Source organism: Liolophura sinensis, chromosome 12 (genome assembly GCF_032854445.1).
Source record: "Liolophura sinensis isolate JHLJ2023 chromosome 12, CUHK_Ljap_v2, whole genome shotgun sequence".
Lineage (NCBI taxonomy): Eukaryota > Metazoa > Mollusca > Polyplacophora > Chitonida > Chitonidae > Liolophura > Liolophura sinensis.
This window is the reverse complement of record NC_088306.1, coordinates 30,559,268-30,572,409: the sequence shown is the minus strand read 5'-3', so window position 1 is coordinate 30,572,409 and position 13,142 is coordinate 30,559,268. Positions and strand designations below refer to the sequence as shown.

At 46.7% G+C, this 13,142-nt stretch overlaps 1 protein-coding gene across 1 annotated transcript in view; it reads right to left on the bottom strand.

Annotated features, from left to right (window-relative positions):
- Positions 1-12,817, bottom strand: part of LOC135479882 (DNA polymerase alpha catalytic subunit-like) — a 338,179-nt gene extending 325,362 nt beyond the window's left edge. Inside the window, exons 1-8 of the mRNA XM_064759787.1 lie at positions 12,758-12,817; positions 10,719-10,840; positions 10,315-10,411; positions 9,903-9,980; positions 9,376-9,491; positions 7,628-7,752; positions 6,602-6,921; positions 6,024-6,147 (exon numbers count right to left, since the gene is read on the bottom strand). Coding sequence (XP_064615857.1) covers positions 6,024-6,147; positions 6,602-6,921; positions 7,628-7,752; positions 9,376-9,491; positions 9,903-9,980; positions 10,315-10,411; positions 10,719-10,840; positions 12,758-12,800 — 1,025 coding nt within the window. The 5' untranslated portion in view covers positions 12,801-12,817. The remainder of the gene's footprint in view (positions 1-6,023; positions 6,148-6,601; positions 6,922-7,627; positions 7,753-9,375; positions 9,492-9,902; positions 9,981-10,314; positions 10,412-10,718; positions 10,841-12,757) is intronic.
- Positions 12,818-13,142: the final 325 nt, after the last annotated feature.

The window sequence follows — 13,142 nt, the reverse complement described above, 5'->3', positions numbered from 1 at the left end:
GAGGGACACGAACAGTGTTACAGTGGGGAGAGGACATGAACAGTGTTACAGTGGGGAGGGGACACGACCAGTGTTACAGAGGGGAGGGACATGACCAGTGTTACAGTGGGGGGAACACAACCAGTGTTACAGTGGGGAGGGACACGACCAGTGTTACAGTGGGGAGGGACACAACCAGTGTTAGTGGGAAGGGACACAACCAGTGTTACAGAGAGGAGGGACACGACCAGTGTTACAGTGGGGAGGGACATGACCAGTGTTACAGTGGGGAGGGACATGACCAGTGTTACAGTGGGAAGGGACACGACCAGTGTTACAGTGGGGAGGGACATGAACAGTGTTACAGTGGGGAGGGACATGACCAGTGTTACAGAGGGGAGGGACACAACCAGTGTTACAGTGGGAAGGGACAGGACCAGTCTTACAGAGGGGAGGGACATGACCAGTGTTACAGAGGGGAGGGACATGAACAGTGTTACAGTGGGGAGGGACATGACCAGTGTTACAGTGGGAAGGGGACATGATCAGTGTTACAGTGGGGAGGGACATGACCAGTGTTACAGTGGGGAGGGACACGACCAGTGTTACAGTGGGGAGGGACACGACCAGTGTTACAGTGGGGAGGGACACGACTAGTGTTACAGTGGGGAGGGACACGAACAGTGTTACAGTGGGAAGGGACATGACCAGTGTTACAGTGGGAAGGGACATGACCAGTGTTACAGAGGGGAGGGACATGACCAGTGTTACAGTGGGGAGGGACATGAACAGTGTTACAGAGGGGAGGGACATGACCAGTGTTACAGTGGGGAGGTACGTGAACAGTGTTACAGAGGGGAGGGACATGACCAGTGTTACAGTGGGGAGGTACGTGAACAGTGTTACAGAGGGGAGGGACATGACCAGTGTTACAGTGGGGAGGGACAGGACCAGTGTTACAGTGGGGAGGGACACGACCAGTGTTACAGTGGGAAGGGACAGGACCAGTGTTACAGAGGGGAGAGGACATGAACAGTGTTACAGAGGGGAGGGACATGACCAGTGTTACAGTGGGGAAGGACATGACCAGTGTTACAGTGGAGAGGGACACGACCAGTGTTACAGTGGGTAGGGACATGACCAGTGTTACAGTGGGGAGAGGACATGAACAGTGTTACAGAGGGGAGAGGACATGAACAGTGTTACAGTGGGGAAGGACATGACCAGTGTTACAGAGGGGAGGGACATGACCAGTGTTACAGTGGGGAGGGACACGACCAGTGTTACAGTGGGGAGGGACACGACCAGTGTTACAGTGGGGAGGGACACGAACAGTGTTACAGTGGGGAGAGGACATGAACAGTGTTACAGTGGGGAGGGACACGACCAGTGTTACAGAGGGGAGGGACATGACCAGTGTTACAGTGGGGGGAACACGACCAGTGTTACAGTGGGGAGGGACACGACCAGTGTTACAGTGGGGAGGGACACGAACAGTGTTACAGTGGGGAGAGGACATGAACAGTGTTACAGTGGGGAGGGACACGACCAGTGTTACAGAGGGGAGGGACATGACCAGTGTTACAGTGGGGGGAACACAACCAGTGTTACAGTGGGGAGGGACACGACCAGTGTTACAGTGGGGAGGGACACAACCAGTGTTAGTGGGAAGGGACACAACCAGTGTTACAGAGAGGAGGGACACGACCAGTGTTACAGTGGGGAGGGACATGACCAGTGTTACAGTGGGGAGGGACATGACCAGTGTTACAGTGGGAAGGGACACGACCAGTGTTACAGTGGGGAGGGACATGAACAGTGTTACAGTGGGGAGGGACATGACCAGTGTTACAGAGGGGAGGGACACAACCAGTGTTACAGTGGGAAGGGACAGGACCAGTCTTACAGAGGGGAGGGACATGACCAGTGTTACAGAGGGGAGGGACATGAACAGTGTTACAGTGGGGAGGGACATGACCAGTGTTACAGTGGGAAGGGGACATGATCAGTGTTACAGTGGGGAGGGACATGACCAGTGTTACAGTGGGGAGGGACACGACCAGTGTTACAGTGGGGAGGGACACGACCAGTGTTACAGTGGGGAGGGACACGACTAGTGTTACAGTGGGGAGGGACACGAACAGTGTTACAGTGGGAAGGGACATGACCAGTGTTACAGTGGGAAGGGACATGACCAGTGTTACAGAGGGGAGGGACATGACCAGTGTTACAGTGGGGAGGGACATGAACAGTGTTACAGAGGGGAGGGACATGACCAGTGTTACAGTGGGGAGGTACGTGAACAGTGTTACAGAGGGGAGGGACATGACCAGTGTTACAGTGGGGAGGGACAGGACCAGTGTTACAGTGGGGAGGGACACGACCAGTGTTACAGTGGGAAGGGACAGGACCAGTGTTACAGAGGGGAGAGGACATGAACAGTGTTACAGAGGGGAGGGACATGACCAGTGTTACAGTGGGGAAGGACATGACCAGTGTTACAGTGGAGAGGGACACGACCAGTGTTACAGTGGGTAGGGACATGACCAGTGTTACAGTGGGGAGAGGACATGAACAGTGTTACAGAGGGGAGAGGACATGAACAGTGTTACAGTGGGGAAGGACATGACCAGTGTTACAGAGGGGAGGGACATGACCAGTGTTACAGTGGGGAGGGACACGACCAGTGTTACAGTGGGGAGGGACACGACCAGTGTTACAGTGGGGAGGGACACGAACAGTGTTACAGTGGGGAGAGGACATGAACAGTGTTACAGTGGGGAGGGACACGACCAGTGTTACAGAGGGGAGGGACATGACCAGTGTTACAGTGGGGGGAACACGACCAGTGTTACAGTGGGGAGGGACACGACCAGTGTTACAGTGGGGAGGGACACGAACAGTGTTACAGTGGGGAGAGGACATGAACAGTGTTACAGTGGGGAGGGACACGACCAGTGTTACAGAGGGGAGGGACATGACCAGTGTTACAGTGGGGGGAACACAACCAGTGTTACAGTGGGGAGGGACACGACCAGTGTTACAGTGGGGAGGGACACAACCAGTGTTAGTGGGAAGGGACACAACCAGTGTTACAGAGAGGAGGGACACGACCAGTGTTACAGTGGGGAGGGACATGACCAGTGTTACAGTGGGGAGGGACATGACCAGTGTTACAGTGGGAAGGGACACGACCAGTGTTACAGTGGGGAGGGACATGAACAGTGTTACAGTGGGGAGGGACATGACCAGTGTTACAGAGGGGAGGGACACAACCAGTGTTACAGTGGGAAGGGACAGGACCAGTCTTACAGAGGGGAGGGACATGACCAGTGTTACAGAGGGGAGGGACATGAACAGTGTTACAGTGGGGAGGGACATGACCAGTGTTACAGTGGGAAGGGGACATGATCAGTGTTACAGTGGGGAGGGACATGACCAGTGTTACAGTGGGGAGGGACACGACCAGTGTTACAGTGGGGAGGGACACGACCAGTGTTACAGTGGGGAGGGACACGACTAGTGTTACAGTGGGGAGGGACACGAACAGTGTTACAGTGGGAAGGGACATGACCAGTGTTACAGTGGGAAGGGACATGACCAGTGTTACAGAGGGGAGGGACATGACCAGTGTTACAGTGGGGAGGGACATGAACAGTGTTACAGAGGGGAGGGACATGACCAGTGTTACAGTGGGGAGGTACGTGAACAGTGTTACAGAGGGGAGGGACATGACCAGTGTTACAGTGGGGAGGTACGTGAACAGTGTTACAGAGGGGAGGGACATGACCAGTGTTACAGTGGGGAGGGACAGGACCAGTGTTACAGTGGGGAGGGACACGACCAGTGTTACAGTGGGAAGGGACAGGACCAGTGTTACAGAGGGGAGGGACATGACCAGTGTTACAGTGGGGAGGGACATGACCAGTGTTACAGTGGGGAGGGACATGAACAGTGCTACAGTGGGGAGGGACATGAACAGTGTTACAGAGGGGAGGGACATGACCAGTGTTACAGTGGGGAGGTACGTGAACAGTGTTACAGAGGGGAGGGACATGACCAGTGTTACAGTGGGGAGGTACGTGAACAGTGTTACAGAGGGGAGGGACACGACCAGTGTTACAGTGGGAAGGGACAGGACCAGTGTTACAGAGGGGAGGGACATGACCAGTGTTACAGTGGGGAGGGACATGACCAGTGTTACAGTGGGGAGGGACATGAACAGTGCTACAGTGGGGAGGGACATGAACAGTGTTACAGTGGGGAAGGACATGAACAGTGTTACAGTGGGGAGGGACATGACCAGTGCTACAGTGGGGAGGTACGTGAACAGTGTTACAGTGGGGAGGGACATGACCAGTGTTACAGAGGGGAGGGACATGACCAGTGTTACAGTGGGGAGGTACGTGAACAGTGTTACAGAGGGGAGGGACACGACCAGTGTTACAGTGGGAAGGGACAGGACCAGTGTTACAGAGGGGAGGGACATGACCAGTGTTACAGTGGGGAGGGACATGACCAGTGTTACAGTGGGGAGGGACATGAACAGTGCTACAGTGGGGAGGGACATGAACAGTGTTACAGTGGGGAAGGACATGAACAGTGTTACAGTGGGGAGGGACATGACCAGTGCTACAGTGGGTAGGGACATGACCAGTGCTACAGTGGGGAGGGACATGAACAGTGTTACAGTGGGGAAGGACATGACCAGTGTTACAGTGGGTAGGGACATGACCAGTGTTGCAGTGGGGAGGGACATGAACAGTGCTACAGAGGGGAGAGGACACGACCAGTGTTAAAGTGGGAGGGGACATGACCAGTGTTACAGTGGGAAGGGACATGAACAGTGTTACAGTGGGGAGGGACGTGAACAGTGTTACAGTGGGAAGGGACATGACCAGTGTTACAGTGGGGAGGGACATGAACAGTGTTACAGTGGGAAGGGACATGACCAGTGTTACAGTGGGGAGGGACGTGAACAGTGTTACAGTGGGAAGGGACATGACCAGTGTTACAGTGGGGAGGGACATGAACAGTGTTACAGTGGGAAGGGACATGACCAGTGTTACAGTGGGGAGGGACATGAACAGTGTTACAGTGGGAAGGGACATGACCAGTGTTACAGTGGGGAGGGACGTGAACAGTGTTACAGTGGGAAGGGACATGACCAGTGTTACAGTGGGGAGGGACATGAACAGTGTTACAGTGGGAAGGGACATGACCAGTGTTACAGTGGGGAGGGACGTGAACAGTGTTACAGTGGGAAGGGACATGACCAGTGTTACAGTGGGGAGGGACATGAACAGTGTTACAGTGGGAAGGGACATGACCAGTGCTACAGTGGGGAGGGACATGAACAGTGTTACAGAGGGAAGGGACATGACCAGTGTTACAGTGGGGAAGGACATGAACAGTGTTACAGTGGGGAGGGACATGAACAGTGTTACAGAGGAGAGGGACATGACCAGTGTTACAGTGGGGAGGTACGTGAACAGTGTTACAGTGGGGAGGGACACGACCAGTGTTACAGTGGGTAGGGACATGACCAGTGTTACAGTGGGGAGGGACATGAACAGTGTTACAGAGGGAAGGGACATGACCAGTGTTACAGTGGGGAGGGACATGACCAGTGTTACAGTGGGGAGGGACGTGAACAGTGTTACAGTGGGGAGGGACATGACCAGTGTTACAGTGGGGAGGGACATGACCAGTGTTACAGTGGGGAGGGACACGACCAGTGTTACAGTGGGGAGGGACACGACCAGTGTTACAGTGGGGAAGGACATGAACAGTGTTACAGTGGGGAGGGACGTGAACAGTGTTACAGTGGGGAGGGACATGAACAGTGTTACAGTGGGGAGGGACATGAACAGTGTTACAGTGGGGAGGGACATGAACAGTGTTACAGTGGGAAGGGACATGACCAGTGTTACAGTGGGGGAGGGACATGACCAGTGTTACAGTGGGGAGGGACACGACCAGTGTTACAGTGGGGAGGGACACGACCAGTGTCATGTCAGGATTATAGTGGGAGGGAATTATACCTTTCCTTTTTCACCTCCATAACAGTTTGTTTTTCAGTTTTAACTTTAGCCAGCGAAGATTGTGGTTTAACATCCTCCACTTCCTCATCAAAGTCAATGTCTCCAATATCAACAGGCGAATCTTCTAAATGATAAAAATACACAGAAGTTTAGCACAACATAGATGTCTCATAGTTATTTGTTGAACTATAACTTTCTTTTATGAATTTATAATAAAAAGGCCATAAATAACGGACTCCTACTGCTATAAAAACTGAAACCCATTTAATAAGCTAATTTGAGCTAAAATAAATTCAGGTATTCAAAACCATGAAATTAATGCTGTATGTATGAATTCTAGTATCAAATTTACTTACACATCTTTGTAATGTCAGCACCCATTTGACTATGGGGTTTTCTTCAAACTTTCATTTGTCAGGCCATATGGACACCAAATAAGGGGATCAAAATGGCCCTTTGGCCCAATAAATGAGATAAATAAAAAGTGAAAAAAACATTTCAGAGCATATGTGTCAAAGTATTCTTTTAATGGTGTTCTTGGGTATGTACTATTAAGTTTTCAGATATTATACAATGACCTTGAATAGAAGCCGGTTCAAGGTCATTCATAGAGATGTCCTCGCCCACATCCATACTGTCCATCTCCTCTATCTGGGGCGTGTCATCTCCGATGTCCTCTTCCTTTACGCGATGTCTCAGAACCTTGGAACCTCCTGACTTGTGGAGAGTTTTAGGTGCCAGTCGTTTCCGTGGTTTCACAACAACGCTGTCTGGTTCGTCATAGCCATCTGTTTCGGGTTCCGTCTTGAACTCACGGGAAATGGATCTTGGAAGAAGGGGAGAAGGCTTGTGTTGTTTCGGTGTCACAGGTTTCACACTAAAGGGATTGTAGGCAGTCCTAGTAACAGTGACAAGATGCAAACTCATAATTTAATACGCAAAATTTTATCGAAATTTCAAGAAGAATACTGTATGGACATGCTGGATGGCTAATCCTATGAAATTAATTTATTTATTTAATTGGTGTTTCACACCATCCTCAAGAACATTTCACTTCTACCAGAATTATGGCGGGAGGCCAAACCCGAGAAAAGCCTGACCATCTGCATGTTGCTGACAAACCTTCCCATGTACATGTACAGCTGGAGAGGAATCAAGCATGAGCTGGAACTGAACTCACAGCGACTGCATTGGTGGGACACTCCTGGGTCACTGTGCCGTGTTAGTGTGCTATCCACCATGGCCACAGAGGTCCCCTAATCCTACATAAATATGTACACACTGAATCGCCACAATCGGATGGGTGAGAGGCTCCTAGGTCATTGTGCTGCGCAAGCACTATAATCACTAAGCCACAGACGTGCAATTCTCCAAATTACGAATTTTCAGATTAACTGCTGCAATCCTGCTTATAGGCAGAGACTAAGGACCAAAGAAACACATCCCCAAGATCTCCATACCAGGACTGTTTGCAGAACGCTTTCTGCTCATGTCAACTCATCTGATTTCTGCTCACTTAAGTTTCTAGAACAATATACAAGTTGAAGATAATATTTCTAGTGAAATTGGCATGACCAAGTTTTGATCTCCTGACAAAATGTTACCTAGAGGTTGTTGGTGTCTTCTTTATCTTCACCGCGGCTGGTTTGATCACACCTGAGGATGGTCCATTGTGGAGCTCTTGCATCAAATCTCCCAACAGGTCATCATTTGCTAGACTCACATTTTTCTGGGACAAAGAAAAGCAAAAACGCATTACTGACATAACAAAACAGTTCCCTGGCACGGACATAACAATAAAACTATGTCTAACAACTATGTCAAAGATAGTATAATGCCTGAAAGTTGGTCTCATAAGGCACTGGACGAGAAGTACATACAGTACAGCTCTGGTTTAATGTCAAAACCAGGCAGCAGATTAGTGTCTTGTGGAAAGTTTGTAAATCACCTGTACAGAGCTCCGGGACAGATTAGTGTCTCGTGGAAAGTTTGTAAATCACCTGTACAGAACTCCGGGACAGATTAGTGTCTTGTGGAAAGTTTGTAGAGCACCTGTACAGAGCTCCGGGACAGATTAGTGTCTTGTGGAAAGTTTGTAGAGCACCTGTACAGAGCTCCGGGACAGATTAGTGTCTTGTGGAAAGTTTGTAGAGCACCTGTGCAGAGTATTAATTAAAATACTCAGACTCATGCAGAGAGATGGAAGAAGAACTCATGCAGTCTTTAACAGTGTCCACACTTTGCCAAGACTGAAGAACAATAGGCACATGATACTGGAGTAAGTAAATTATATTTATAAGTGTCAAGCTTCATTGATTGTCACAGATCATATGGTTTTGAAAAACTTAAACGACAGAAATGAATTAATCTCTCAAAACTGCTAGGGCTGGATTTGCTGTTCCTGTGTAAATACCTCTTCTGTATGACTTCCCAGGTGACATTTTAGTCAGCATTTACATCTGTAGGTAATCAATAATGTAGACTAATCTTGAAATCTTCGTTAACACACTAGTCAAATTAAAAAAAACAAAAACAGCCATTTGGGGTTGATGGCTGAAAACACTAAGAGTTGTGGCCTGATGCCTGTTTCTGTTCTGAACATAAGTCTTTCGGGTTTATCTTTTCTTTAGTTCTTTCGACATGAGGCTTACATGATCCTGACAATAATATAAAAACATGATGTTATTTAGATGTGTTTTTTCTACAAACGTGACAAATGATGAGACAGGAGTGTGAAGGATCACGCAAATGAGCGGCCGCATGAGACTACTGTCTGCCTGTGTTGGGATGATGGCCTCGGCAGGAAGCTAGTGGTATTACACATGCTTTGTTCACAAGAAAATTTCATCGGTTTGTAATGTTTATGTGAAGATTTGCCGAGTTTGCTATAAAATATCTGCTCTAAGGTTCATATCAAAATTAGTACGCTGGCCGTCAATATGAATCGATGACTTGGATTGCACGATTCCTCTTGCTTTATCAAGCTGAATTGATTTTGATGTGCTGAGGTAAGGTTACATGTCACAAGATATATTTTCCACTTTTCACAGCTAGCATATGTTCAGGTAAATCAATACACAGGGACTACACCTTCTCTCGCAAACTAGCCAGGATTCGTCAGTAGACGGAACTATGTTCGCACCTTGGACGATAATCCTACGCGCCTCAGCACGTCTCTGACACAGCTCAGTAGAGGGTTTGTCACGTGTCAGTAGAGCGTTATTCAGTACTTCGGAGCCCATTACGAGAGTTAAACAGCTGACTTTTAGCCTGAGCTGGAGTTAAGAATCAATAACCCATCCCAAAATAACCTAAACATATATTCCCTGATCACGGAAACCACACCTCTTACCTCTGACTTTTTCACCGTTGACATGGCAGAAAACATTGTCTTGATATTTGTTTTTGGTTTTGTGCCAGGCTTACAGATGTTGGCATTTTTTCTTTTCTCGCCATCCTTCCGTTTTCCTGTAGATGATTAAATTAGCAAATAGTTATTGTAAACTGGTAGGGTAGGGTGACCCTATTGTTAGTCAATGAGCCCCTTCTCAGATGTTCATTGTGAAAAGCTGCTTCTTCAATGAATTGACATCACTTCAACACGTGACATAACCCTTAAGTTTAAAATTCCCAAGGTTGGTTCTCGGCATACTGTTGACATCACTATACTAGATACCTAGGTTCTTCAGGTCAGTCAATATCCTGCTGAGTAGCTGATGATTGACGGTGGTCAATTATTCAGGTTTTTGACGTTTTACGGTCATTACGCTAAGTTTTAAGTTACTTCATGAATACAAGCCCAGAGCTTAAGTCTAATATCCACTTCAAGCTGACAGCCAGCCCCTGGTCAGAGACAAACGCACTAAACAATAAACTTACGATCCACTTTGGTGAACTCGTCATCCTTCAGGTCTTCATCAAAAATTTCTCTCCCATCTTCCACATAACCAGCTCCATCTGTAGCAGTAAATGCAAACAAAATTAATGAAAGTACAATCTGTATGATTTTTTTTTTTCGCCAACACCTTTCTGAGCCCAGTTGTTTTATTGTGCAGAAGCTAATACTGTTATTACGTCATACTTTATATTCAAGATTTGGGCCAAATTCAGCATACAATACAATTCTCCAAAGTCAAGATTTGGCTTACAGTAAAATCGGGTATTCAGTCTTAAAACAGTTTTGAACAACCGGGCCCTCTGCATGTTAAACTAAATCAGATTTGTATCTGACAAGACTTGACTTTATTCTGTGAGTTATCAGATTGGAGTTTCAAGCTATCAGAACACTAACCATCATCAATAATCCAGTCATCTTCCTGCCGTTGACGCACCAGGTCAGAATATTCGTTTTCATCCACCACATCGTACACATTGTCCTCGTCTCCAACCTAGTTAAATGAATCCAAAGATCTGTTAAACTGAAACTTGAAGCGATCAATACTAGACTGAGTGACTAGAGTACTGCAGTAAGCGATTGCTAGTGCTCAGGTGGCAAATGGCACAGGAAAAACGTGTCCAGAAGTCAACTACGGTTTATATGGCATAAACACGTGTACCTTATCCATGGGAAATCTTGTCAATGATTTCATCAGGTTGTTGTTGTTTTACTGTTTCCCTAACCAAGGATAATGACAGGCATCAATTAAGTCAGAAATGAAGCAAAACAATAATCTGATAATTAAGTCATTAATTTACCTCATATTTGTGTTTCTCTCCCGATGCCTTAGCCTGTTTCAATCTTTCCAGCGCAGCAAACCTTCCTTTTTTGTCAGTCTTGGTCCTTCTCGACCTGTTTTGTGCCAGCGATAGATTTCCATCTGGGGGTAACAAAACAAAAACATGAATACACTTACAAGGACATTTTGATACATATGCCAAACTTAGTAACAGCATACCCCAAAACCCAAAATTATCAGGAATTGGGCAAGAAAAATTTAGCTTGAATGCTCTTATAATTTCTTTCTATTTGTGCAATACATGTACTGACCCTACAATTAGCTAAAAAAGACAGTAAGTTAGGGTTTAATATTATTTGAAAATATTTTAGCTCTAATTAGCTTGCTAAGGGCGTGCCTGAATTAAAAAGTTGTACTTGGCACTAGTGTTCCCTCTTCTCCTAAAATGATGAGCCTTTTGGAAGATTTCTATAGAAGTCAAATATCGCTTGTTCTCTTAAATACACTTGTGAGGAAAAATTGTCCCCCTGTTTCAGGGCACATTTAAATTGGAAACCAGCTCTGTTCCACAAGGAGCATTGCAGAGCAGCTGGGTACAATACAGTTTAGCTATCTGCAGTGCTAAAGACAATTTTTGATCAGAGGAAGTACAGTACTTCCGACTTTGAAAGAGAGGGAGTACGTCACTTCTGACTTTCCAAGTACGCCGTACCGCAGAACACATTTTTGTTTTCAAATACTCAACACTTCACTATTTTGGGTCACCAGTAATACACCTGAAGTTGATAGAGTGACAGGGGGTGAAGAAAAGATCTATGGACTACATATGCATACACGATTCTTTCCATTTAGGCTTCCAAAACCAGTAAAGATGTATTAAAACTAACAAGTAACAGGGATAGTTTACCAATAATATTAATGGGATAGTTTTCTTTCATTCTCTCAGACAGATGGCCTTTAAAGTTCTCAAAAAGCATTGTTTTGGGTTGCATCTGATACTACAGGTCAGTCTTGGCAAATTCTGTAAAACAGGTTGGAAGTTGTGGGTCACTTGACCACCCTTTCATGTCTAAAATAAAATGGCCGCCCAATGTTAAAATATTGGGAAAAACGTCACTTTTTGCCACTTGGCTAGCAACAAAATAACAACACGAAAGTTCTGTGGAAATACTCAGACTAACTGGAAAGCTGAAAATTATACAAATCCAACGGATACAAGATCGCTAACAGCGATTCAAAAATAGGCATTTTCCTATGCACTAACGTTGGGAAGACCATATTCTTCACCCACGCCGTTCACTACTATGGAGATCATGTGGTCTCTACCTTCTGATCTGTTTTACAGAATAAGAAAAAGAAGCCTGAACAGGTTAGCTGCCTGGCACTCAGGTGTACCGTGTAGATGGTGGCCATTTCATAAATGAAAGTCAACGAAGTGGCTGGACATTAATAAACATGGACGTGTATTTACCATTGGGATGACTGATTTCTCAGGATTTTAACCATCACTGCCCGAGTATCCCCAAGCATTGCAAAGGAGTGGCTGAACGGGCGTGGTAGGTTAGTAATCAACTGTTTATCAACTAAATTCTACAATTTATCCTTTAGTGGTGGAGGCGACTGATTTATTCTAGATGGACTATGACTACGCGACCCCCAGCGAAGAGCAGTCATCCATGGTTATTTTGGAATGGAAGACTGCGCGGTCAATCACGCCAGAATATTAAATATGGACGGCGCACCGAGTTACCCTTGTGTGTTACACTAACGACTATATACAACAACGATGAAGGTGGATCTGTTACGCAAACACAGAAATACAAACGCACTACACTGAGCTGTTTTCTGGCGAAAGATTAAAGTTTTATGTAGACCCTACGACATGGGCTGTCGCTGTTGTAATGCCGAGGCTTGAAAGCTCTTCATCGGGGACAAGCCACAAAGGAAATACTACGATCGCCACGTATTCGTATTCAACAGTAAAAAGTGACGCACAATCACATCATGAGTCTAAGATAATCAAAGAAAAACAAGTCATTCACACGACTAGCGCTATACCTTGGTTATCTTGAGCATCGTCCACTGCTGGAGCTGGCGCCATTCTTAATCAAAAACGGCGGGAAATGAAAGCGGAAGTGGTATGTAGAGTTATCGCCCATTGCCAGAAACCATCTGCAGCATCATAAACACAACAAAGCTGATGACGTGGTACACAACAGCCACATGGCTGATCACCCCACTGGTGGAGTTTGACCGGAGTAAGTGTGCTTTACTTAGTTAAAAATATAGGATGAGGTCAATGGCCTCAGAGAGCGTTCATTAGGATCATCGTATTAAATATTTGGGCGCACTTAAACATTGATATATACGTATTTGAGGGTGAAACTTCGTCAGGTTCCCAAAACTGATGCTGGGAGTGACAGACACGCTGACAGTCATACGA